Source organism: Dipodomys ordii, unplaced genomic scaffold (genome assembly GCF_000151885.1).
Source record: "Dipodomys ordii isolate 6190 unplaced genomic scaffold, Dord_2.0 Scaffold112, whole genome shotgun sequence".
NCBI classification, from domain to species: Eukaryota; Metazoa; Chordata; class Mammalia; order Rodentia; family Heteromyidae; genus Dipodomys; species Dipodomys ordii.
This window is the reverse complement of record NW_012267328.1, coordinates 1856074-1878738: the sequence shown is the minus strand read 5'-3', so window position 1 is coordinate 1878738 and position 22665 is coordinate 1856074. Positions and strand designations below refer to the sequence as shown.

Genomic DNA, 22665 nt, shown 5'->3' with positions numbered 1-22665 from the left:
GGAGGGGGCAGCAGCGGCCACTCCAGCCTCCAGGAACCTCACAGCCGGTTGGGGGCTGTGGAGGTGGGAGGCCCCCCCTCCGTGCTCCCCATCCCATCCTCCTTCCCCCCCCAGCCCCCCCAGCCCCCCATGCCTTCTGCTCTACCCCGGCCACCCCCTGGGCCCCCCCACTCCACCCCGCAGGTCAGGTGGCCGCCTGGGGGGGACCCAGGTTCTCACTTCCTTATCACCTCTCTGGGTCATAGCAGGGTACTGCGTGGTGCTTGCGCTCAGTCCTCCCCCGAGTGTCCCGGGCACTGGGGCGCAGGGGCGCCTGCTGTCCCCAGACCCCTCTCCGGCCCTTTGCCGCCAGTCTCTGGCACAGAGTTTCCCCCGGCAGCCTGTGACCTTGGGGGCGCGTCCCGGGGGACAGCGGACGTCTGTTTTGGGGAGCACTGACCTTGTCACCAGGTCTGGATGGGGGGATCTTAAGCCCAGGTTGGCATGTGCGGCCAGGTCTTTTTCTAAGAAAAGAAACAGAAAACGAGAGTTGAGAGTCACAGAGTGCCTGTATCCATCCGTCCATCCGTCTGTTCGTGTGTCCATCCATCCATCCCTTCATTGATCCGTCCATGGGTCCATCCAGCCGTGCATCTGTCCACTTATCCATCAGTCCATTCATTCATCTGTCTGTCCATCTGTCTGTCTGTCTGTCCATCTGTCTATCTGTCTGTCCATCTGTCCGTCCATCCGCACCTTGTCCCTGGTGCCTGCTCCGTGTTCAGCATTCCCGCACTTGCAAGGAAACTTCGGAACCGTAGAGAGGTGTTGTTATCGCTGAGGGGCTGTGCGAGGGTTACCGCTCCCTCAGTCGGGTCACGAATGCCTTCCTTCTGGGACATCCCCTCTCATTTCAGTGTTGGATTGCTTGAGTTTTAAGCTAAGGGAAAAGCACCCCAGGCCCTGAGTTCAAGTCCGGTACCACGAAACGGAACAACAAGAATCCCTTTCCTGCCACGTTGACAGATGGGAAATAAGTAATACCTAGCGCTCTACATAAGAAGGAGCCCTAAAAATTACCAGACGTCCTTCTGTTACAGCCGGAGACTGCCCGGGGTCAGGTCGGCCTGTGGGGGGTGGGGGGGTCAGAAGCACACTGGCCTTCCTGGAGCCATTGGTGCTCAGTCCTTCCAAGCCCGAGGGTTTGCCTTTGTGCGTCTTTGGTCATTCTTCGGTGCTGGCCTGGTGCGCAGCCCCTGTGCTGGGCTTCCGTGGAGGGGTGGGGGAGCATGTAGCCAGCTTTGAAGGATTTGGGGTAGACCTCTGCCTCTTCCTACGCCTACCTGCACATTGGTGGAATTTTCCCCGTTATGGATGGCGCCTTTGGTCCTGCCTGTGTGGCCTCGGGCAACTTACTTGACGTCTCTGAGCTCTGAATTGCACCTGGCGTGTGAGGGTGGATTGTGTGTGATCTCTGGGGACTTGCTGTAGAGCCTTTCTGTCTCTCTGGCTTCCCGGCCAGATTCCAGGAGGGGACAGGAGGGGAGGGAAGGCAGGGTGATCTGAGACAGAGAGGCTGGAGCAAAAGATGGAGCCTCTTTTTTGTGGGGGGGGGGGGAGGGTAGCGAGATAAATTCGCTTGGGAGAGGGGTTTTCCTCCTGCGGCTCATACGGCCCCGGCCCTGCCCTGAGTAAGTCACGTGGTCCTTCAGCCACAGCTGAGCCACTTTGGGGGGGGGGGGACGGGGACAAAGCCTCCGGTTAGCAACCCTGGAGAATGTCCCCCCGAGCCCAGCCGTCCCGGGCCGGCTGGGGCTGCTGGGGGCAGGGAGGGGGGGCTCAGCTTTCACATCCCTTTCACCAGCCAGGCTGCCAGCCTTGCCAGCTCTGCCCTGCTCACCCAGGGAGGCTGAAATTCCGGGGCACCGTCGTCCCAACAACCGGAGAGGTTCCAGCTCGGGCCCTGCCCACTGGGCCAAAGGATACAGCGCTGCAGGCTGGCCGGGGCCTGGGCGGTGTGGGGAGGGGCGGGCTGTGGGGGGGGAGGAGTGGGGGCCGCAGGGGCCCCTCGGACCCGGCCCACACCTCTGCCGCCCCACAACCGGTGCTGGTGCGAGCACAGAGCCCGCCTGCCTGCGTGTCCCGTTCCACGCCACGCCAAACAAATACGCCATTGTTCCCCCGGGAAGGGAGGATGGCCGGGACGGATGGTGCTGTAAAGAGAAGGTTCCGGAAGCCCGGTTCCTGCCTGTGCCTCGTTGGTGTTCACCTGTGCGCCCTGGTACGTCTCTGGGTCTGGATGGGGAAACCCCCGGCCTTGCATACTCAGGCCTGGGGTCCCCACGCCCCACGCACTCCGGGGCGGTGTCTGTCGGGATTGGGGGGCCGGCTTCTGCGAGCTCCGTGGTGGAGGGGTCATCCCCGGCGGGAAGTCCAGCCGCGCTGCGGCCTCCGGCGGGCGCCAGGTGTTCACGGTGCAGGGCACATTCCCCGAGAAGAGACCCTCCAGGTCCTCAGGGGCTCCCCCCAACTTCCCGCTGAGGGCTTGCTCTCAGTCCTGGGACGGGCTTTCCGGTCACCTGACCCTGCGTCTCACTTGACCCTGGACAGAGCTGTGACCGGCCCAAGCCAGGGCCTAGAAGAGGGCTCCCCTGGTCTCTCTCTCTCTCTTGCACACGTCCATGTCGGCCCTTGTGGATGGTATGATGGCGGGGTCCTTCCTCGCGCCCCTTTCTGGCTGGAGAGGCCGCAGGCAGCGGTGGGGGTCCTCTGTGTGCAGTCTTGGGTCTTTGCCGTGTGTCCTGCAGCCGAGGCTCAGGGATGACAGCCGGGATTGCTTTGAGGTCAGTTAAGCGGGACTGGGGGGCGTGGCCGGGCAGGCGGGGTCACTCCAGATTGGGATTTTGCCCGAAGTTCCTCTGCCTGGTGGTCAGTCATATCCTCAGGGCCCATAAACACCTGCCTGGAGTCCTGACGGCTGGAGTCCTGAGAGGGCTGTCCTGGTTCCTTTCCAGGCTTGATTTTAAGCTGGAGGCGTGGCTCAAGTAGTAGAGCGCCCGCCTAAGCACGTGTGAGGCCTGGAATTCAACCCTGGTTCCTCCAAAATAATAATAGTAATAACGACGATGATGTAAGACGAAGCCAGGCACTGGTGGCCTGTAATCCTAGTTACTCACGAGGCTGGGATCTGAGGATGGAGGTTTGTGGGAGCCTCATCTCCACTTAACCCCCAGAAAGCCAGAAAAATGCCGCTGTGGTTCAAACGGTAGAGCACCAGCTTTGGGTGAAAGAGCTAAAGGACAATGCCTAGGCCTTGCGTTCAGCACCAGGAAGAAATAAAACGGGGGGAAAAAGCCGTAGCCCAGACAGGGAGAGAGCCTTGTGGCCCAGGATGTCTAGAACGTGGCCAGGAGCCGCGGTCCGCTGAGGCTCCCAGGGTGCTCTGCCCCTCGGCCCTCTGCGGAGGGCGCTTGCCAAGGAGGTGCCCGCCAGACTCAGAGGGGCTGAAGTCCTCTCCATGTCACCAGAGAAAGCCCCCCCTCCCGGCAAGGACGGGGCAGGAGCAAGGGCAGGAAGGAGCCCATGTCCAAGCTGGCCGCTTCCCCAAGGCCTGGGTCCCAGGTGGCTGCCAGACCAAACGGTACCCTTTGGAAGGCAGACAGGTTACTGGGAAGGTGAGCACAGCCCGGTCAGGTCTCCAGTAGGAGGGCGCCGGAGGGGCGGGTGCGTGGCTGCGGGGGCCCTGGAGTGGGGGTGCAGGGGGGCGGGGGACAGCATTTTCAGGAGATGACAGCTCAGGTGGCAGGTGGCTGTCCGAGCTGAGCGCTCCGAGCTCCCGTGGCTCTGCTCCAGGTGATGGGTGTCCACAGTTTCTCCGCCCACCCCAATAAGTGGATCAGCCCTGGATACGTGGCGTCCACTCCCGTGGAGAAATGGCGCTGGCAAGTTGCTGTCACCGGCTCCTTGCTCTCTGCTGGGGGAGGGGGAGGGTGCTGGACATGGGTTGAGTCCACGTGGGTCCCACAGGGTCCAGCGTCCAGCAGCACCAGCGCCTAGCTCCACAGGTGGAGCTGCAGGTCAGGCAGGGCTGGAGGTTAAACAGAGAAAACGGAGAAAAGCTACCCAGCAACATCCTGTCCCCCCACCTCCGCTCCGGGCCACTTAGCGGCTGTGTAGGAAACTTTCTATCAAACGTGGGGAGCAGGGGGTCGTGGAGGGCAGGACAGACCTTCCCTGTGGCGGGAACTTCCATGCGCAGCCCGCCAGCCCCCCCTGCTGTCATCAAAGCCTGGTTTGGGGGAAGTCCCCTCCCGTTCCTGCCCCCCCCACATACCCCTTTACTCCTTGCCTGACTGGTTACAGGGCGTCCGTCCTGGTGCCAGCTGACCGGTCATGGCTTGGCTTGGACACGTCACAGAGTTCAGTGAGCATCTCACCGTGCATTCCAGAAGTTTCTGACAGGCACACGATGCGCCTTTGTGCCACCCACGTGCCAAGGGGCTGAAGCAGGGTGATGACGATGTGGGCTCTTTAATCCACGCCGTGTTCTTTCTGGCCGAGAGGTGTGAAGGCCGGCGGTGTGAGCGGGGCCTCCGGCTGGGTCTGTCTGATTTCCGGGCCTTCCTCTTACCTTCCGGGGGTTCTGAGAGAGGAAAGAATCAGGGAAATAAGCAGAAACCCCCGCAGTCGTGCGGAATTTCGTTCACGACAACCGCACACGGTTCTCAGCAGCGGAGGTCGGCTCCGATCTGCCTCACAGCTCGGCTGTGACCTTGGACAGGCCCCGCTCCACAGCTGCAAGTGGGATTAAGGAGGGACTTCCCTTCCGCACGGCCCCTCCTCCTTCCCTCCCTGCCACGCGATTTGCCCCCTTGACATTTGCACCCGCTGGCCATCTTGGCAGCGCTTGGTCTTATCAGAGACAAGCCCTGAGCTCTGAAGAGCCTGCAGACATCGCCTGAAGCGTTGGAAGGGCGCAGGCCTGACGGCCCCGCCCAGCCAGGCACGGCCACTCTGCTGGCGTTGGTGGACAGAGCGCCCCCTGTGCTCGGCCTGCCGCTCGGGTCTGCGCTCGGGTGAGGCACACGGATGGGGGTGGCATTGTGTGCGGTGGCGGTGCGTGTGATCGGGACCGGGGTGTTGTGTGAATGTCACGGGGCGTCAGGACCATGCTGGTGTGACCGTAGATTGGAATATGGGGGGGACCTTTGTGTTCCCCCCACTACCGAGCCTGACGTGCTGCAGGGGGCTAAGGGCTGGCCAGGGAGTGCCCAGCTCTCTGTGACTTGGTTTCCTTCCACGCTCAGTGTCTTATCGTAGGGTGAGACGCCTTGTAAATAAACAGGACGTTGCAATATTGTATTTATTCGGCTCCCCCCACAACCACACAGCCGCAGCCTAATTTCTGCCGACTCGGAAATAGGCCAGACGTCACGGTAAACTCAGGGCCTGGACTGACTCAAGGCTGACACTCTACCACTTGAGCCACAGCTCCACTTCCGGCTTTTTGATGGCTAATTGGAGATAAGAGTCTCATGGACTTTCCTGCCCAGGCTGGCTTTGAACCGTGATCCTCAGATCTCAGCCTCCTGAGTCGCTGAGGTGACAGGCGTGAGCCACCAGCGCCCGGCATGGTACAACGCCCTCGATGCGCATGTCATACTCCGTGTGCGGGAGCTAATGCCGGCTAACATTTTCTAAGACTTCAGATTGTGTCAGCCGGCGGCGTACAGCATGGGGTCGAATTCTGGTAGCCACGCTTCGAGGCAAAAACTGCTGCTGTCTCCGGTTCTGCCATTGGGGAAACCGAGTCCTGGTTCTGGGGCTGATTAAACAGCAGCACAGACCCACACCTGTCCCCAAGGTCAGGCAGGGAGGGCGGTCCTGAGCTCGCCTGGGAATCCGGACCGGGGGCAGCCCTTGGCTGGGCTCACCCGTTCGCTGGTGGGGGGGGGAGCCCCGCTTATGAGTCCGTCTTGCGGCTGAACCAGCAGGTGTGCGAGCAACTCCGCAGCGGGCCTGGCTTGTCAGCCTCCCTCTCAGGACGTCTCATGGCCGAAGGGCCCTGTCCACCCTGGAGGCACCAGCTCCGAGCCTCCCTGCGCTGTGTTCTGTTCGCTGAAGCTCTTAATGTCTTGACATCTGTGAACAGAGCTTAGCAAGGACCAAGCTGACCTCTGAGGTCTTGGGGCCTGGTCAGACTGTGGGCTTGGACTGCCTGTGGGTTACTTGTGTGTGTGTGTGCGTGCACACGCGTCTGCATGCGTCAGTACTGGGGCGTGAACTCAGGGCCTGGGCGGTGGGTGTCTCTTAGGTTTTGTGCCCAGCTGGTGGTCTCACTATTTGAGCCACAGCTCTGCTTCCAGCGTTCTGCTGGTTCAGTGAAGATAGGAGTCCCACAGGCGCAGAATCAGAGCCGACCGACAACCACAAAGCCGGGACCCCCCGTCCCCCCCCATGGAGGCCTCTTGCTCCCCTGTGCCCTGCCCAGCCTCCCGCACACGCCTTCAGCTTGGAGCAAGGGCTCCATGTCCTGATCTCAGGGCCGAGGGAGGGAGGGAGGGAGGGAGGGAGGGAGGGAGGGAGGGCGGGCGAGGGGTCTGCGGGCCCCCCATGCCCACGCCAGACTTCACTCCCGAGGCCCCCCGGCTCTCTTCCCTTCCCACCCGAGCTGAGATTCCCCTAAGGGCTCCTTGGACTTTTCAAGAAAGAACTTCAAAGGCAGCGTTCCAGGCCGTCTTTCCTCTGGGTACCTCTTACCAGCTGCCCATGTCAGCTTGCCCCGAGAAAATGCCAGGGGAGGACTCTCAGAAGCCTAAGCCCCTGCCAGCACACGTTAAAACTTAATCCGCTCTTCGGGGGAGAAGGAGGGGCGCGGGGAAATGTTTATCATTAACTGACCATGCTCATGAACCTGGAGTCAGCCAACGCCTTTCTGCTGCACGGTACACATTCCTGGACCCGCAAGAAAGGAGTTAGGAGCCGGGTCCTGACCCGCCTTGCTTCCCTCCCTGGGCCAGAAGTGATTGAAAAGGGGAGAGGCAGAGCACGCCACAGTGACTCGGGTAGAAAGGATGACGTCACACAGTCGCGTTGGTTTCTGGCTGTGAGACATGAGCGTTGCCCGCAGTTTCCTCCACCAGGCATCTGGCTGCTTCCTTAGATTCTCCAGACAGGTGCTCACTGTATAACCCAGACAGGTCTTTAAACTCAGTATCTCTCCTCAGCCTCCGGGGTTAGAGGTGGAGGAAGGGCGGCCTCCTTCGGGCCGGGCTACTCCAGCCGTGGAAGCGGAGGGCACGCTTGCACCTTCAGCGGCCACGGTGGCTGCGGACACTGGGTCCCGGGGTCGGCGCAGGGCCGTGTCTGCGGTCCGGCCACGCAGCTGAAGGAGGCATGGCTCACCCCATAAACCAACGAGATTGTTCTAGTCATCCCTCCCGCCCCAGCCCTCCGGGTCCTGAGCTCCCAGTGAGGTCAGGATCGGGGGCAGGGGATGAATGCATCGGCAGCCTCGGAGGAGATGGAAGGGGCTCCGCAGGCAGCTTTGTTGGCCTGAAAAACCACCAGTCCCCTCCCCCCCTCTGCTGCCCCCCGCTGGTGACGAGATGACCGGGGTCTCAGGTTCTGGATGGGGCCTCCCTCCCCCTTCCCCATCCTGATCCACTGTTACCCACCACGCCCATAAAGATGCACAACGACACGTCAGATGGAAATGGAAAGGAGCCGGTGGCTCGCGCCTGTCATCCTAGCTACTCAGGAGGCTGAGATCTGAGGATCACGGTTGGAAGCCAGCTGGGAGGAAGAAAGTCCGTAAGACTCTTTATCTGCAAAAAGCCAGAAACAGAGCTGTGGCTCAAGTGGTAAAGTGCTAGCCTTCAGTGAAAGATCTAAGGAACAACCACACTCAGGCCCCGAGTTCAAATCCCAGGACTGGCGCACACACACACCGAATAGAAAAAAGGACAGTCAGAAAAGGGAAGGAAAGAGAGAAGAATGGAGGGAGGGAGTTAATCGCTTATTACTGTTAGTGCATGTGACGTGTGTCAGGGTTGTGTGCACACATTGCAGTCTGGTTGGCTCCCAGGGTGTCCGTGGCCCCGTGGCCCTGCGGTTCACAGCCTCGACGCCCGTCTCTGCCGCGCAGGCGTGGAGGGGTGTCTGGGGCCGCCTCCCATCCCCGCCGATGGAAGTCAGTGAGTGCGTGTTAGTGAGCGCCGTGCAGATCCGGCGGCCCTGCACCCCGCGCTCCGCCCCCGGGGTGGGGTTGGGGGAGCACCGTGGGGGGGGACACTGCCCCACCAAGGGCGCCTGGCAGCCGTGGCCCCTAAATCGGGGTGTGCTGGGTACGTGTGCAGGCTGAGGTGGGAGGGACTTGGGGGACCCTCGGGAGACCCAGGCCGGCACAGGCCTCTAGACTCTCCCTGCCCACCGAGGCTGCCCTCCCTCTGCGGGCAGAAGGAAGGAGGGAGGGCCACGCGGTCCCCGTCACCGGGGCCCTGGGTCGCGGCACAGGCCCTGATCCCAGGCTGGCCAGAGGACAGTGGGGTGACCACCACCGCCCAACCAGGGCTCCCCCAGGGGACAGGCCGGGGTCCCCTAGCACAGTAGTGGGAGATGGGGGTCTCATTACTGTCCTCAGGTCCCAATGGAGATACATAGGAAAGAGGCCCTGGCCAGGAAGGCCTTCCTGGAAGAGGCCCAAAGGGAGTTGGGTGAGGCTGGGGCCCTGTGCAGGCTGGCTGACCGTGACCGAAGGCAGCGGGAGGAGGCCCTGTCAGGTCAGGAAAGACTTTTTTTTTCTGGTCAGTTGTGGGGCTTGAACTTTGGGCCTGGGCGCTGTCCCTCAGCTCTTCGGCTCAAGGCGGGCGCTCTACCCCTTGAGCCACGGCTCCACTTCCGGTTTTCTGGTGGTTCATTGGAGATAAGAGTCTCACGACTTTCCTTCCCCAGGCTGGCTTTGAACGGTGATTCTCAGATCTCAGCCTCCTGAGTAGCTAGGATGACAGGCGTGAGCCACCAGTGCCCATCAGGAAAGACTTCTTAAAAGTGATATTTCAAAAGCCAGGCGCACCTGTCATCCTATCTACTCAGGAAGCTGATATCCAAGGAGGAGGGATCGCAGTTCAAAGCCAGCCCGGGCAGAAAAGTCCCTGTCAGATTCTTAACTCCCAATTAACCACTCAAAAATGGGAAGTGGAGCTGTGGCTTAACACTGTGCATTGGGTTTGTGCAAAAGAGCTCAGGGGCAGCATCCAGGCCCCAAGTTCAAGCCTCAGGACTAACATCCCTAGCATGGTAGCTCAGGCCTGTAAAATCCTGGTTACTCTAGAGATGAGATCTGGAGAACCATGTTCAAGGCCAGCAGGAATACAGCCCCAGCCCAGTCTAGGCAAAACGTTCCTGGAGACCATCACCAGTGAAACCTGGCAGAATGTGATGCACCTACCCCATTACCCCGGCTACCTAACTGGGCGGATCACAGTCCAGGTTGGCCGTGGCATAAACGTGGAAAATAAGTAAAGTGAAAAGAGTCGGTGGTGGGGCGCGTGCCAGGCGAGCACCAAGCCCAAAGCTCAAATGAGGGGTGCCCCCGCCCCTCCCCGAAGCACCTCCGCTTCATGTGCTGGAAAAGAAGGAGCCACTGATTTAGGCAGGGGACAGGGGAGAGAAGAGACAGAGCTGGGGAGAAAGAGGGTGTCCACGGGTCTTTGGGGGACGGCGGTGTCTGCAGCGATGGAAATCGTCTGCCGAAGGCCTGGCCGGGGACAGCCTCAGAGCTCAGCCATGGTTCTAGCGTCCGTGGCAGGTCTGGGCAGCGATGCACGGGGGCGGCGGTGGGGGGGGGTGCCAGGCTCCTGTCTCCCTCCGTCCGCCGGGAGAAGGTGGCACCTACGTGTGTGCAGGGGGGGTGGCGGTCTCCGTCTGTGCCCTGCACGCACGCACACTCATGGGCCCCCCCCCGGGGCTCTGCGTGATCCTGCCCTCCTCCCGGCCCCCAGCTGCCCCTCCCCCAGCTGTGGGTCTGCGTCTAGAGAGGAGGAACATGGCCCGGGCACCCCAGAGGGGCAGGGCTGGTGCGGGATAGCTGGGCTGGGAGAGTTCCTGGCGACACCCGGCCCTCTGTGGGGACGGAGCCAGCCTTGGCACCCCGGTCACCACCACCTGTGGGGAGCCACGAGGATCCCTTCCACGTCCCCGGTCCCTTCCATGTGCTGTGTCCTTCCACGTCCCCTGTCCTTCCATGTCCCCCCCTCACCAAGGCCCCTTCCACGTCTGAGCAGCCATAGCTGAGACGTGCGGAGCGTGTTTGCCTCTGTGATGAGATGGAGCCCGGGCTGGAGGTGAGCCAGCCCCTCCCCGGGGAGGGACCCCAGCAGCAGTGCGCCCCCTCCCGCACTCCCTCGAGGGAGGGCAGTGGAGACAGCTCTTGGGAGGGAGGGACAGGCAGAGGACCACAGCCCGGGTGGCTGTGTCCAGTCCTGGGACCCGTCAATTAGGAAGGTGTGGGGTGACAGTCCACCCAGCCGTCAAGTAAAGGAAGACTCAGTGATGGTGGATATGAGGGCATTGTGAGCAGCAGCGACTGCAGGCTGGACGGGCCCCTGAGGATTCTCTGTGTCGCTTGTCCAATATAGCAGGCTTCTCATCCTCCTCCATCCTTTCTACCCCAACCCCAGACAGCCACGATCAGCTGTCTGTGTGTGTGTGTGTGTGTGTGTGTGTGTTAGCATGTATTCTCTAGAACTTTTCCAGAAATGACAGCCTACAGGAGTCTCCTTTTGATGACTAAGTAGTATTCTACTGTATGGCTATATCACATTGTTTAGTCCAGTTAACCGTAATGGACATGTGACTGTGTCCAGGCTTTGGGTTGTTACGAATAAACATTGGTTTTCAAGAAGCACCACTATGTTGAGTGGTGAGAAAGGAAGAAAAAACCTGCTGCTAAAAGACTGTCCACTTCTTCAGCTAGCCGTGTTGATCTCTTGCTTGCTGAAGCAATCCTTTCAGACTTAGGGTTGTTTCTTTTTTCTTTAAATCATTCCCATCCTGGGGGCTGGGAAGGTGGCTCAGTGGTAGAGTGCTTGCCTTGCATGCCTGAGGCCCTGGGTTCGATTCCTCAGCACCACATAAGCAAAAAGAAAAAGAGCTGGTAGTGGCGCTGTGGCTCAAGTGGTAGAGCGCTAGCCTTGAGCTGAAGAGCTGAGGGACAGCGCCCAGACCCAGAGTTCAGGCCCCACGACCGGACCCCCCCAAAAAAAAAACTAAAAAAATAAATCATTCCCATCCTTTTATGCATACACGAAAACAAATACTTAAGCAAAAAACACTCAAGCATTTCCCCCCTCCCCCAAGCCCCTCTGGTTCAGAATGATCTTTGGAGTCACTTTTGAGACCCAGCCTTTTGCATCCCCGGCTTTTCAAGTAGTTGTCCCTTGTGCCTCCGTGCTCCTGTGCTGGGAAGAGCTAACCTACTTCGGGCTTGCTTGAGGAATGTGGCAGGACAGGTTTGTCCACTGCCATCCCCCCCCCCTCTGCCCCAGCCCGGAGGGGGAGGGTGGAGGGCCGAGGGCCGAGGGCCAAGCGCCCTGGTCCTACTGGAGACCTTGTTAACACGGAAAGCGGACACCGTGGGTGTCTCTGCCTGCCCCAGACACTGAGTGCATTAAAAAAATAAATAAATAAAAGTGCACTTCAGAATTATCTAAAGCCAGTGCTGGGGACCTGGGGCAGAGCGTGGCTCGCTAAATACGGCACAGAATTTTGCTTTTCATCTCCCGGTTGCACCATTAACACCACCAACCTGTCTGCCAACTGGGGGTGGGGGTGGGGATAAAGGCTCCTGCGTCAACAGCTTGTACTGATTGTCAGAGGAGTTGTGTTTTGGAGACCCAACCGGATACACATGCTGGCACTGAGCTTGCAGCCAACCGGACACACACGCTGGCACTGGGCTTGCAGCCTCCTGCCTCAGCCTCCCGGGTGCTGGGGTGACAGACATGAGCCCCCATGTCCGTCTTAAAAATGTGTGAAGCCAGTAGCCACCGGTGACTCACGCCTGTCATCCTAGCTACTCAGGAGGCCGAGAGCTGAGGATCACGGTTCAAAGCCAGCCCAGGCGGGAAAGTCCGTGAGATTCTTATGTCCAGTGGACCACCTTAAAAAGCCAGAAGTAGAGCTGTGGCAAGACTTCAAGAGCTCAGGGACAGCACCCAGGCCCTGGGTTCGAGCCCCAGGGCTGGCACCAGAAAATAAGCACAGTCAGGCAGACGGGTGCTCAGACCCTGAGGTACGGCAGCAGGAGGTTCTGGCCAGAGCCTGTGAGCCGTGATGTCGCTTCCTGTCTCAGGGTGAAGAATGGGGCTTCCGGTTTAAGTTTGAGGGTGACATGGTTCCCAGGGTGCACAGACACCCTGGGATCACGCCCACAGCGCCACCAGCCCCCCCCCACCGCTCCCCCCCCACCTGCCCTCATCTCATGAACCCGCACTTCGCTCCCACACAGCAGGAGTTTGGGATTCTAGGTGCACCCCGGTTCTAGATGAGGTGCAGGCTCTCATCCCTGAGCCCTGAAGCTGACACCAGCTTCCCGGCTGCGTGCCCAGCCTGGGAGAACAGACCTGCGGGCTGGAGCTCCCTCCTGGCAAGCTGGTCCTGTCCGGATCTCAACCGGAACATCTCCCTGCCATGAGCAAAGGCTGCGGGCCCGGGGAGTACCCACAGTTCCTCAGGGGGGTACCCACAGTTCCTCAGGGGGGTACCCACAGTTCCTCAGGGGAGTACCCATAGTTCCTCAGGGGGGTACCCACAGTTCCTCAGGGGGGTGGGGTCCCGCACAGTCTGCTTTCACTAGCAGGAAGCACATACGTGTACACGCGTGTGCATGCACGTACATGCTGTGTATATTTGTGCGCGCCCACAAATGGGTGGCTGTGTGCGTGCATGTGGTGTGCATCTGTGTGCATGCCTGTGTGCGCGTGCATGTGTGCACGTGCACGTGTCTCTAGGTACCTGTGTCTGCAGGTGTGTGCGCCTGTATTTATGCCCACGTGTGTGTGCGTGTGTAAAATCCCAGCGCAGGTATAACAAGACGCGTCTCCAGGCACTGAGCCATCCACCTCCCCTGGTGTTGGTGGCGGAGCAAGCCTGCAGTCCAGCTTTTGCCTACGTTGCCGAGTCCTTTCCTTCATCCTGGGACTAGCTCTGGGATGTCTGTGTCCTGGGCTTCAGAGGGAGTGGGTGCTTAGGTGACCTGCATGTCTTTGCACCCCACCATAGATAACTGAGGGGCTCCAGGCTCCAGGCCAGTCTCACCTCTAGTCCTGCAGCATGGCTTGCGCCGCGCTCCAGAACATTCTGTTTACCTGCATTAGGTTTTAGACTCTAGCCAGGGAACTTGGGGGGCTCTGAGCCCCTGTGTGTCTCTCCTGCCAGGGCTGTTCCCCCCTCCTGCAGTGAACAGGGAGCACATGCCCACGTTAGCAAGATGGAAAACTAATGCGGCTTTGCACCTGTCCCTCCCCACAGAGCCGCGGCTGACGCGCTCCTTCCCCAGACACGTGGCTGGCACTAGCTCTACCACGGGGATGCATCACGGATTAAAATCCTTAATCCTCTGTAAAGGTGGTGACCGCTCTTCAGATTCGGGGGTGGGCGCAGAGGGGGGGGGAGGACACTCCACCTTCTTCATTTTCTGGGTGTCGAGTGCGCCGTGAGATTCCTGCCTCTGAGTGGCCGGGGTGTGTGGACTGATGAGAGCACATTGTGCGTGTGCGTGGAAGTGTCACAGTGAACCGCCCGCCCCTGTAACTAATGTCAATGGATAAACAGGAAAGGGGAGGGGAGGGGAAAGGATGGGGCTGCTCTAGACAGTATGGAGGGCAGAAGGACGGGACGGCTGAGGTGGGCACAGAGGGAAATGCTTTGGTTTCCTGTGTTCGAGGCCCAGGGACAGGGTGCTCATTGGGGGGGGGGGCGTGTCAGCTGACCAAAGCTTTGTGGGAACTTCATCTGGAAGGTCCCAGCACCTGAGGAAAAGCAGGAGTGTGGGTGCTTAGCGGGTAGTTCTTGCTGGAGATGTTTGTTGGAGGACAGCCGTGGGTGCGGGTGCTCGGCCAGCCCGGGGTGGCAGGCAGGCAGGAGGCCAGCTTTCTGAAGGACCGGTGGATGCAAAACCCCCTCCACCCCGGGAGAGAGCCAGGGGAAAGACTGCAGGCCGGCAAACCAGGGCTCTGTAGGGGAAGAGACCAAAGAGAGCTGAGCGCCAAGGCAGGAACCAAGACTTGCCCCAAGAGACCCGCCTTGCAAACCCTCCGTTGGAGATGAAGAAATGGAGGCTCAAAGCCAGGCACCTGCGGCTCACGCCTGTCATCCTAGCCACTCAGGAGGCTGAGATCTGAGGATCGTGGTTCAAAGCCAGCCTGGGTGGGAAAGGCCGTGAGACTCTTTCCAATGAACCACCAGAAAACCAAAGTGGCGCTGTGGCTCAAGCAGTAGAGCGCTTGCCTTGAGCTGAAGAGCTGAGGGACAGCGCCCAGGCCCAGAGTTCAATCCCCATGACTGACAAAGAAAAGGAGGCTCAAGAGGGAAGGTGGCTGGCTTTCCCACCCCCACCCCCACCCCTGCATCCTCCTTCCCTCCCTCCCACCCTCCCTCCCTCCCTCCCTTCCAGGACCTCCTCACCCCCATCTTACCACACGGCATGGCCCCCTTCCCAGGAACCAGAGTCAGCAGAGCTGGCTGCGGTGCAGAGACTCCTGGATGTGGGAGGCCAGGAAGGATTGCTGCAGAGGCCACGGGGGCCACGGGGGGGCTGTGAGCTGATGGAATAGATCTCTCTCCTCACTCCAGGTTCACCAAACCCCTCACCTTTGCTGACTGCATCAGCAATGAGTTGCCTCTGGGCTGGGAAGAGGCCTATGACCCCCAGGTTGGAGATTACTTCATAGACCACAACACCGGTAAGTTCTGTCCTCCCTTCCCCTGCCTCCTTCCTCCTTCTCACCCCCCTCCCGCCCTGCCCAGTGTTCAGGAGCCATCAAAGGATATAGAAGCCAGATTGTGCCTTGTTTTATGTCGATTTAGATAGAGAGGTTAATGCAGGTTGATAATGCATGTTCTTGAAAAAATAACCATTCAGGACTGGGAAGGTGGCTCAGTGGTAGAGTGCTTGCCTTGTATGCATGAGGCCCCGGGTTTGTTTCCTCAGCACCACATAAGCAGAAAAAGCCGGAAGTGGTGCTGTGGCTCAAGTGGTAGAGCGCTAGCCTTGAGCTGAAGAGCTGAGGGACAGCACCCAGACCCAGAGTTCAGGCCCCACAACCGGCAAAAAAAATAAAAAATAAAAATAAAAACAAGGCTGGGGCTGGGACGGTGGCTCAGTTGTAGAGCACTTGCCTTATGCATGAGGCCCCGGGTTTGTTTCCTCAGCACCACATAAGCAGAAAAAGCCGGAAGTGGTGCTGTGGCTCAAGTGGTAGAGCGCTAGCCTTGAGCTGAAGAGCTGAGGGACAGCACCCAGGCCCAGAGTTCAGGCCCCATGACCAACAAAAATAAATAAATAAATAAATAAATAAATAGCCATTCGGAGGGGAATGCGTGTGTGTGTGTGTGTGTGTGTGTGTGTGTGTGTGTGTGTGTGTGTGTGTGTGATGTATGCTGGTACTAGGACTTGAACTCAGGGCCTGGGTGCTGTCACTGAGCTTTTTTGCTCAAGACTAGCATTCTACTACTTGAGCCACAGCTCCACCTCTGGCTCTTTTGGTGCTTAATTTACAGATGAGTCTCACAGACTTTCCTGCCCTGGCTGGCCTTGAACCATGATCCTCAGATCTCAGCCTCCCGAGTAGCTAGGATGACAGGCGTGAGCCATCAGCACCCGGCTATTTCTTCATATTCTTTTTTTTTTTTTGTCCGTTGTGGGGCTTGAACTCTGGGCCTGGGCGCTGTTCCTCAGCTCTTCAGCTCAAGGCGAGCGCTCTACCACTTGAGCCACAGCACCACTTCTGGTTTTCTGGTGGTTACTTGGAGATAAGAGTCTCATGGACTTTCCTGCCCGGGCTGGCTTTGAACCATGATCCTCAGATCTCAGCCTCCCGAGTAGCTAGGATGACAGGCGTGAGCCATCAGCACCCGGCTATTTCTTCACATTCTTGAACACTTTTCCCTCCATTTACTCTTCATGAAGACAGATGACCTCCAGTTTTTATAATCCCCTTTGGCCTCTGAGTAGATTACAACTCAAACCTGGCCCTTCCTCGGGTAGAGATTGACATCCACACAGCTCCACCTTGGTGTCCTTTTAGTTTCTATGGCTGAGCCACATACATGTAGATTCTCTTCCGTGTAGTAAGCGAATTTAACCCAGGTCCATTTATTGTGAGTCTATCCGTGTGCTTTGCCCCTTGGTGTCTGGTAGTGGATTCCACTGGTCACCAGCCCGGCAGCTCCTCACGCACGGTGCTGAACTGGAACCCCTGGTCTGTTCCAGAAACCACCCAGATCGAGGACCCGAGGGAGCAGTGGCGGCGGGAGCAGGAGCACATGCTGAAGGATTACCTGGTGGTGGCGCAGGAGGCTCTGAGTGCCCAGAAGGAGATCTACCAGGTGAAGCAGCAGCGGCTGGAGCTGGCGCAGCAGCAGTACCAGCAGCTGCACGCCGTCTGGGAGCACAGGCTGGGCTCCCAGGTCAGCTGTGAGTACTGCCCACCCATGCAGGGTGGAGTCAGGCAGAGGGCTGCCGGTCCACACGCATCCGAATCCCCATCCATCCCTTTGGGTCCACAGCTCTTCTGCACCCTGTGGTGGGAAGCCAGCTCCTGTGGCCGGCCCCATCCTGTAGCTCCTCCGTATTTAAACCCAACAGGGGCTAGCTGGGGAGACGTGGAGGGAAAGCATTTATAGAGATGGGAGCCAGGCACTGTGGCTCATGCCTGTGATCAGCCACTCACTCCCGGGTTAGAAAAGATGCACGGGGAAATAAGAGAGGACAAAAGGAAGAGAGTGATACATACAGCTAGCCGAGTCTATGAGGGCTTCAAATGTGGTTCTTCCGCGTTGTTACCACTTCTGTCTGACCATTTGTTGAAGATTTATTGAGAGCTAGAAACTCACTGAGAAAGAGCAAGGGTAGAAGAGGGGATGGAGAGATCAACTGAGCAAACTGGTAGGTCTAGCTGGCCACAGTGGTGCATGCCTGTAACCTCAGTGACTCAGTGCATATTTGGGTGTCCCTAGGCTTTGCCACCTTCAGTATCCTCACCAAATCCATGTTGGCAAGCCACGGGCCTCGGCCTACCACACCTCCCAGTGTGGAGATGGGGAGGATGGGGGGAGGGGTTCTCTGCAGCCTCACCAGACTGCCTCTGGTGCCCGAGTGGTCGGCCAGCCGCAGCCCGCCCCAGGCCTCTGAGCTGCTTCCTCAGTGCTGAGCAGCGTCCTGCAGGTGTTTCTGAGCACTTCAGCCCAGAGACTGGCGTCTTTGGGGTTCCTTTTCTTGTGTGGAAAACACATCACTGGGGACTTGGCAGGTTGAAATGAAGAGAATATCAGATAAGGCCATTTTTGAGAGGGACAGAAAAGGACCTGAGAACTGCAGAAGAAAGGACATCATGATGAAGACGTGAGCCTTGGAAAGCGGGACGGATGCCAGTGGGCCCCTGAAAAAGGGCCGCGGGCTGCGAGCTGGGGGTCCTGCCGAGACTCGGGCACAGGGAATTGGGCCTCAGCAATCCCTGGAAGCGGGAGTGGGGTGAGGAGGGCCTTGGGTAGAGAGCACTGGATGAAAATTGCTTCCGCAAGAGACCCTCAGACCCTCCCCAAATTGCTATAGGCAGGACCAATACCAGCAGCAGCCTGACCAGTGGTGGTGGGTGAACTTTCGGAGATGGTAAATCAAACTCTAGACTCCAGGCAAGTTCAAAGCCGCAGCACACCGTGCGAAAGCAGGATTACATAACCAAGAGAACCAGGGCTCTGAGACGGCCTGGTGTCCAGCAAGGCAGCAGGCCGTCCATCGGCCCCCAGGCTAGACTGGAGGAGAGCCTGGGAAGTCTGGCCTGAAAAGGCCTGGAAGAGAGAAGAAGGAATGACACCGGCATTGAGGGTTCCCGGGCCAAGCGGCCAGCCATGTCCGGCACCAGACATCTGAGTGGGCAAGCTCCCCTTCAGACCTCTCCGCAGGCCCCCCACAGTGAAAGAAGAATAGAGACTGCCCCAGGGCCTGTGGGAAGATTGGAACCTGAGGTTGAGGACAGCTACAGGAATATATAGAAAAGTTGAGAGAAAAAGCCATCCTGGTCCAGGAAACCTATGACCTGAAAGGAGAAAGAGAGGGAGGGAGGCTTCATGAGATGATTCGGGAAAGTTACTCATGACAGGAGAAGGAAGGAGAGGAGGAAGAGGAGGAAGAGGAGGAGGAACAGTTCCACATGATGGATGAATCAACATACCACACTTCATCATTGGTGTCGAACCCTGAAACCATGGAGCAAACTCAGGCCTCCTGGGAGAAAAATCAACAGGCCACAGAAAACGATCAAGACTTAGAATGGCTACAGCCTATCGCCAGGGACCTGGGAAACTTAAAAAACAATGGTGCAACCGATGCCTCTACAGGTAGAAGGGGCGGGGGGAGATTTGTTTTGACCCCAGAATTTTATACCCAGCAAAAATACTTTTAGCTAAATGTAGGGTTAGGATCAAGATATTTTGAGTCATGTAACATTTCAGGGGGAAGAAAAAAAGTAGATTTCCTTCCTTTTTTTCCCCCCTTTCTCAATCATCTACTAGAATGTTCTGTCCAGAGGAGCGATAGTCCAGAAAGAGGGAGATCTGAGACACAGAAGGGGAGGGGGGGCCGGAGGATTTCGCCTGGGGTGGGGGGGAAGGTGTGCTGGTCTGTGCTCTGGGCCAGGGAGGCGTGTAGATAACAGGAAGGGTGTGGAGTTGAGCTTGGGCAAAGTCTGCAGAAAACCAAGCAAGCATGGAAATGACAGTTATTAAGTCCAGCAGAGGGGAGACCAAAGAAAAGTAAAGGCTAGAAAGTGGAATGGGCTAGCCAGCTCTGCCTGTGAGAGTGTAGACAGAGAAATAGGTGCAGATACGTTTAAAGATGGCCATCACCAAAAGTTACATGAGCCGTTTCAGAGGACCCCAGAGTAAGAGCGCACCAGTGTGTGGTGTGAAACCCCCAGGGCCCCTCCATGCCTGATTTATTGTTGCTTAATTAGAGATCGAGTTGCAAGGTCATTATTTTCCCAGACTGACTTTGAACCACAATCCTTCAGGTCTTAGCTTCCCGAGAAGCTAGGATCACAAGTGTGTGAGCCACAGGTACCGGCTGTAGTATCACTTATTCTGTACATTTCTTCATAAGCTATATTCTATGAAATGATTTTCAGACATTTCCTTTTGTTTGTCGGTTGTGGGGCTTGAACTCTGGGCCTGGGTGCTGTCCCTCAGCTGTTCAGCTCAAGGTGAGCGCGCTACCACTTGAATGACAGCACTACTTCTGGTTTTCTGGTGGTTTATTAGAGACAAGAGTCTCATGGCCGTTCCTTCCCAGGCTGGCTTTGAACCGTGATCCTCAGATCTCAGCCTCCTGACTTGCTAGATGACAAATGTGAGCCGCAGGCGCCCGGCAGACATTTCCCTTTATAGTCAGTAGTTTGCTTTATCTCTTTGCAGTGCCAACGTTTGACTTCTGTGCCGTGTTTATTAGATAGACAGCTTCCCTTCTGTGGACTAGTTAGCTTATTTTAGTCCTTTCAGTCTGTTTCGCCTGCCAAATAAGACAGTTTTGCATTTCCTCCAACCAAAATTCTTTTCTTTCTGTTCTCTTATAGTAGTCTCTGGTTCATCATCCAGCTCCAAGTATGACCCCCAGATCCTGAAAGCGGAAATTGCCACTACCAAGTCCCGGGTAGGTCTCTGCCTCCCATTGGTGGAGGTCTCTGCCTCCCCATTGGTGGAGGTCTTTTCCCTCTTAAGAGGCTCTGCAGGCCCATTGGTGGTGATCTCTGCCCCTTTAGAGGCCTCTCCACTCCCATTGGTGGAGGTCTCTGTCCCCTTAGAGGCCTCTGCCATCCCATTGGGGGAGGTCTCTGTTCCTTTAGAGGCTCTGCCTCCCCATTGGTAAAGGTCTTTGCCCTCTTAGAGGCTCTGCAGTCCCATTGGTGGTGATCTCTGCCCAGTAGGAAAGCTCTCTGTCCATCGTTAATAACGACTCGTGATGGCAAGTTTTAACACCGCCACCCGGACCGGACATGCCTTTGTCCAGGCTGGACCTGGCATTTGAGAACCTAGGACTCTCGAACCCAGGACCTCGGGCATCTTGTTACTCCCATCGCTTCTAGGACAGAGTGGCCTGGGAAGGGCCACTCAGTTCCATCTCCTGGGGGGCAGATGGCGGGGGGACCTACAGGAACTCCAGCCGGGCTGCCGACCGCCGCCCATGCAGAGATGGCAGAGGGCAGGACGTGTGAGCCCCTGCGGGGTGTGCGGGAGCCGAGCCGGGGTCTGGGGTCCCCCCCCGGTCCATCCCCGACTCAGCCCGGTGCGGTCTGCCGTCCAGGTCAACAGGCTGAAGAGGGAGATGGCCCATCTGCAACAGGAGCTTCAGTTCAAGGAGCATGGCTTCCAGACACTGAAGAGGTGAGTCCTGGGCTGGGAAGGTGGCTCCGTGGTAGAGCACTGGCCTCGCATGCATGAGGCCCTGGGTTCGATTCCTCAGCACCACATACACAGAAAAAGCTGAAAGTGGTGCTGTGACTCAAGTGGTAGAGCGCTTGCCTTGAGCTGAAGAGCTGAGGGACAGCGCCCAGGCCCAGAGTTCAAGCCCCACGACCAACAAAAAAAAAAAAAAAAAAATGAGTCCTCCCACCAGGCCCTGCAGAGCCAGACTTGGCCGCTGCCCTCTCTGTTGTCTGTCTGTCCTCTCTGTTGTCTGTCTGATCTCTCAGAATTTGGCTCTCCCATCATTCCCTTCAACTTGTTTCCTGCTGACACTTAGCAAGGACACTGTGCAAACTTACATATGTGTGTGTATGTGTGTGTGTGTGTGTGTGCGCACGCCAGTACCTGGGCCGTGAACGCGGGGCCCTGTGCCCTCGCCTGGCTTTTGTGATCAAGACTGGTGCGGTGCCACTTGAGCCACAGCGCCGCTTGAAGCTTTTTTTTTGCTGGTTATTTGGTGAGAAGAGTCTCATGATTTTGTCTCCCTGGACTGGCTTGGAACATTGATCCTCAGATTGCCACCTGCTGAGCAGCTAGGATGGCAGGCATGAGCCGCCCGGTGCCTGGCTTGATTTCAGCATGTGGAGCAAGCCTGTGGCCAAGGAAAAGCCGGGGCCCAGCTCTGCCTTTCAGGGCGGTGCATGAATGTGGCGGTCACCGTGCTAGCCAGGACCCCTGGCGCCGGGAACCACCTTCAGTGCTCTGCCGGGGCACATGCGCTTCTCAGAGCACTTCTGCAAAGGGCATGCTTTAGTCCCCCCCCCCCATTGCACAGAGGAGGAAACTGAGTCAGGGGCCTTCAGCGAACTTCAGCTTCTGACAGTTACCCTCACACAGGTGCAGGATGCACGCTCCTGCTGGGTCCGGCGCGTCTTCCTGGGCCTTACCGCTGTGCAGCCGTGGTGTCTGCGGGACTGGGCGCAGCATGCACGCACGCGCACGCCAGGAACGTGCACCTTGTATGTTAAATCATGCGCGCTTCTCCGGATAACGCACCGCGGCTTTCTGTGTGTTGCCCCCGCGCCATTCACGCACGCCGGTCCTGCTCTCCCGCTCCATGCCCCTCGGGCGTGAGCCCAGAGCCCAGGACCATTCAGCAGACGGTGGGAGACCTGCCAGCCTGTGGGTGTCAGATCCGCCCCTCCCCCCCATCCAGAAAGAGTCCGGCAGCCTCACAAACCTGTTCTGCCACTTTGGGCTCTGTTGCAGCACTGAAAATCCTTGTCACCTGGCAGGCAGACCCGTCCTCGCTGCCAGTGTGGGATATCCGGCCCACCAGCCGCCGGGCACCTGCTCTGCCAGGCTGGGAGGGAACGTGTGCTCTCAAAGCAGAGGCCTGGGTTCGAGTCCCAGCTCTTTGCAATCTTGGAGACACGATTTTTTTATTTTTAAATCTGCAAACGTGTGCATGCAGCTCTGCCAGGGCATTGACGGAGGAGGGGGAGAGGAGGTGAGGAGAGGGGGGAGGGGAGGGGGAGGGGAGGGGAGGGTGGACCTGCACTTGGCTCCTCTCCAGCTTGGGAGGGGGACGCAGGTGGACGGGCCCTCCCCCTCCCCCAGCGGGTCATCCAGAGGGGCACAGAACCCATCTGTGTAGCCACCTTGTTGCTTGCTCTTCACTTGGTGAAGTTATTCGAGAAGTTTTCCATTTTCTAGAGGAAGACCAAAGCCAGGCAGCCAGCTGCAAGTAAGGGCTGAGGCAGGAGCTCGGAGCTCCTGAGCTCTGCTCGTGTAGGATTTGGTGGTGGTGGCAATGGGTTGGGTTTGTTTTTGTGTTTCTTTTTTGGTTTTTGGTTGGTTGTTTTTTGTGGGCTTTTTGTTGTTGTTGCTGTTGTTCTGGTTTAGGGCTTGAACTCAGGGTCTGAATGCTGTCCCCGAGCTTTCTGCTCAAGGGTAGCACTGTACACTTGAGCCACAGCTCCATTTCCTTCTCCTTCTCCTTCTCCTGCT

At 58.1% G+C, this 22665-nt stretch overlaps 1 protein-coding gene across 1 annotated transcript in view; it reads left to right on the top strand.

Annotated features, from left to right (window-relative positions):
* The first annotated feature begins 6880 nt into the window (after positions 1–6880).
* Wwc1 (WW and C2 domain containing 1) overlaps positions 6881–22665 on the top strand; it is a 38193-nt gene continuing 22408 nt past the window's right edge. Inside the window, exons 1-7 of the mRNA XM_013028627.1 lie at positions 6881–6952; positions 7206–7349; positions 8066–8244; positions 14833–14942; positions 16472–16675; positions 19830–19903; positions 20555–20634. Coding sequence (XP_012884081.1) covers positions 6881–6952; positions 7206–7349; positions 8066–8244; positions 14833–14942; positions 16472–16675; positions 19830–19903; positions 20555–20634 — 863 coding nt within the window. The remainder of the gene's footprint in view (positions 6953–7205; positions 7350–8065; positions 8245–14832; positions 14943–16471; positions 16676–19829; positions 19904–20554; positions 20635–22665) is intronic.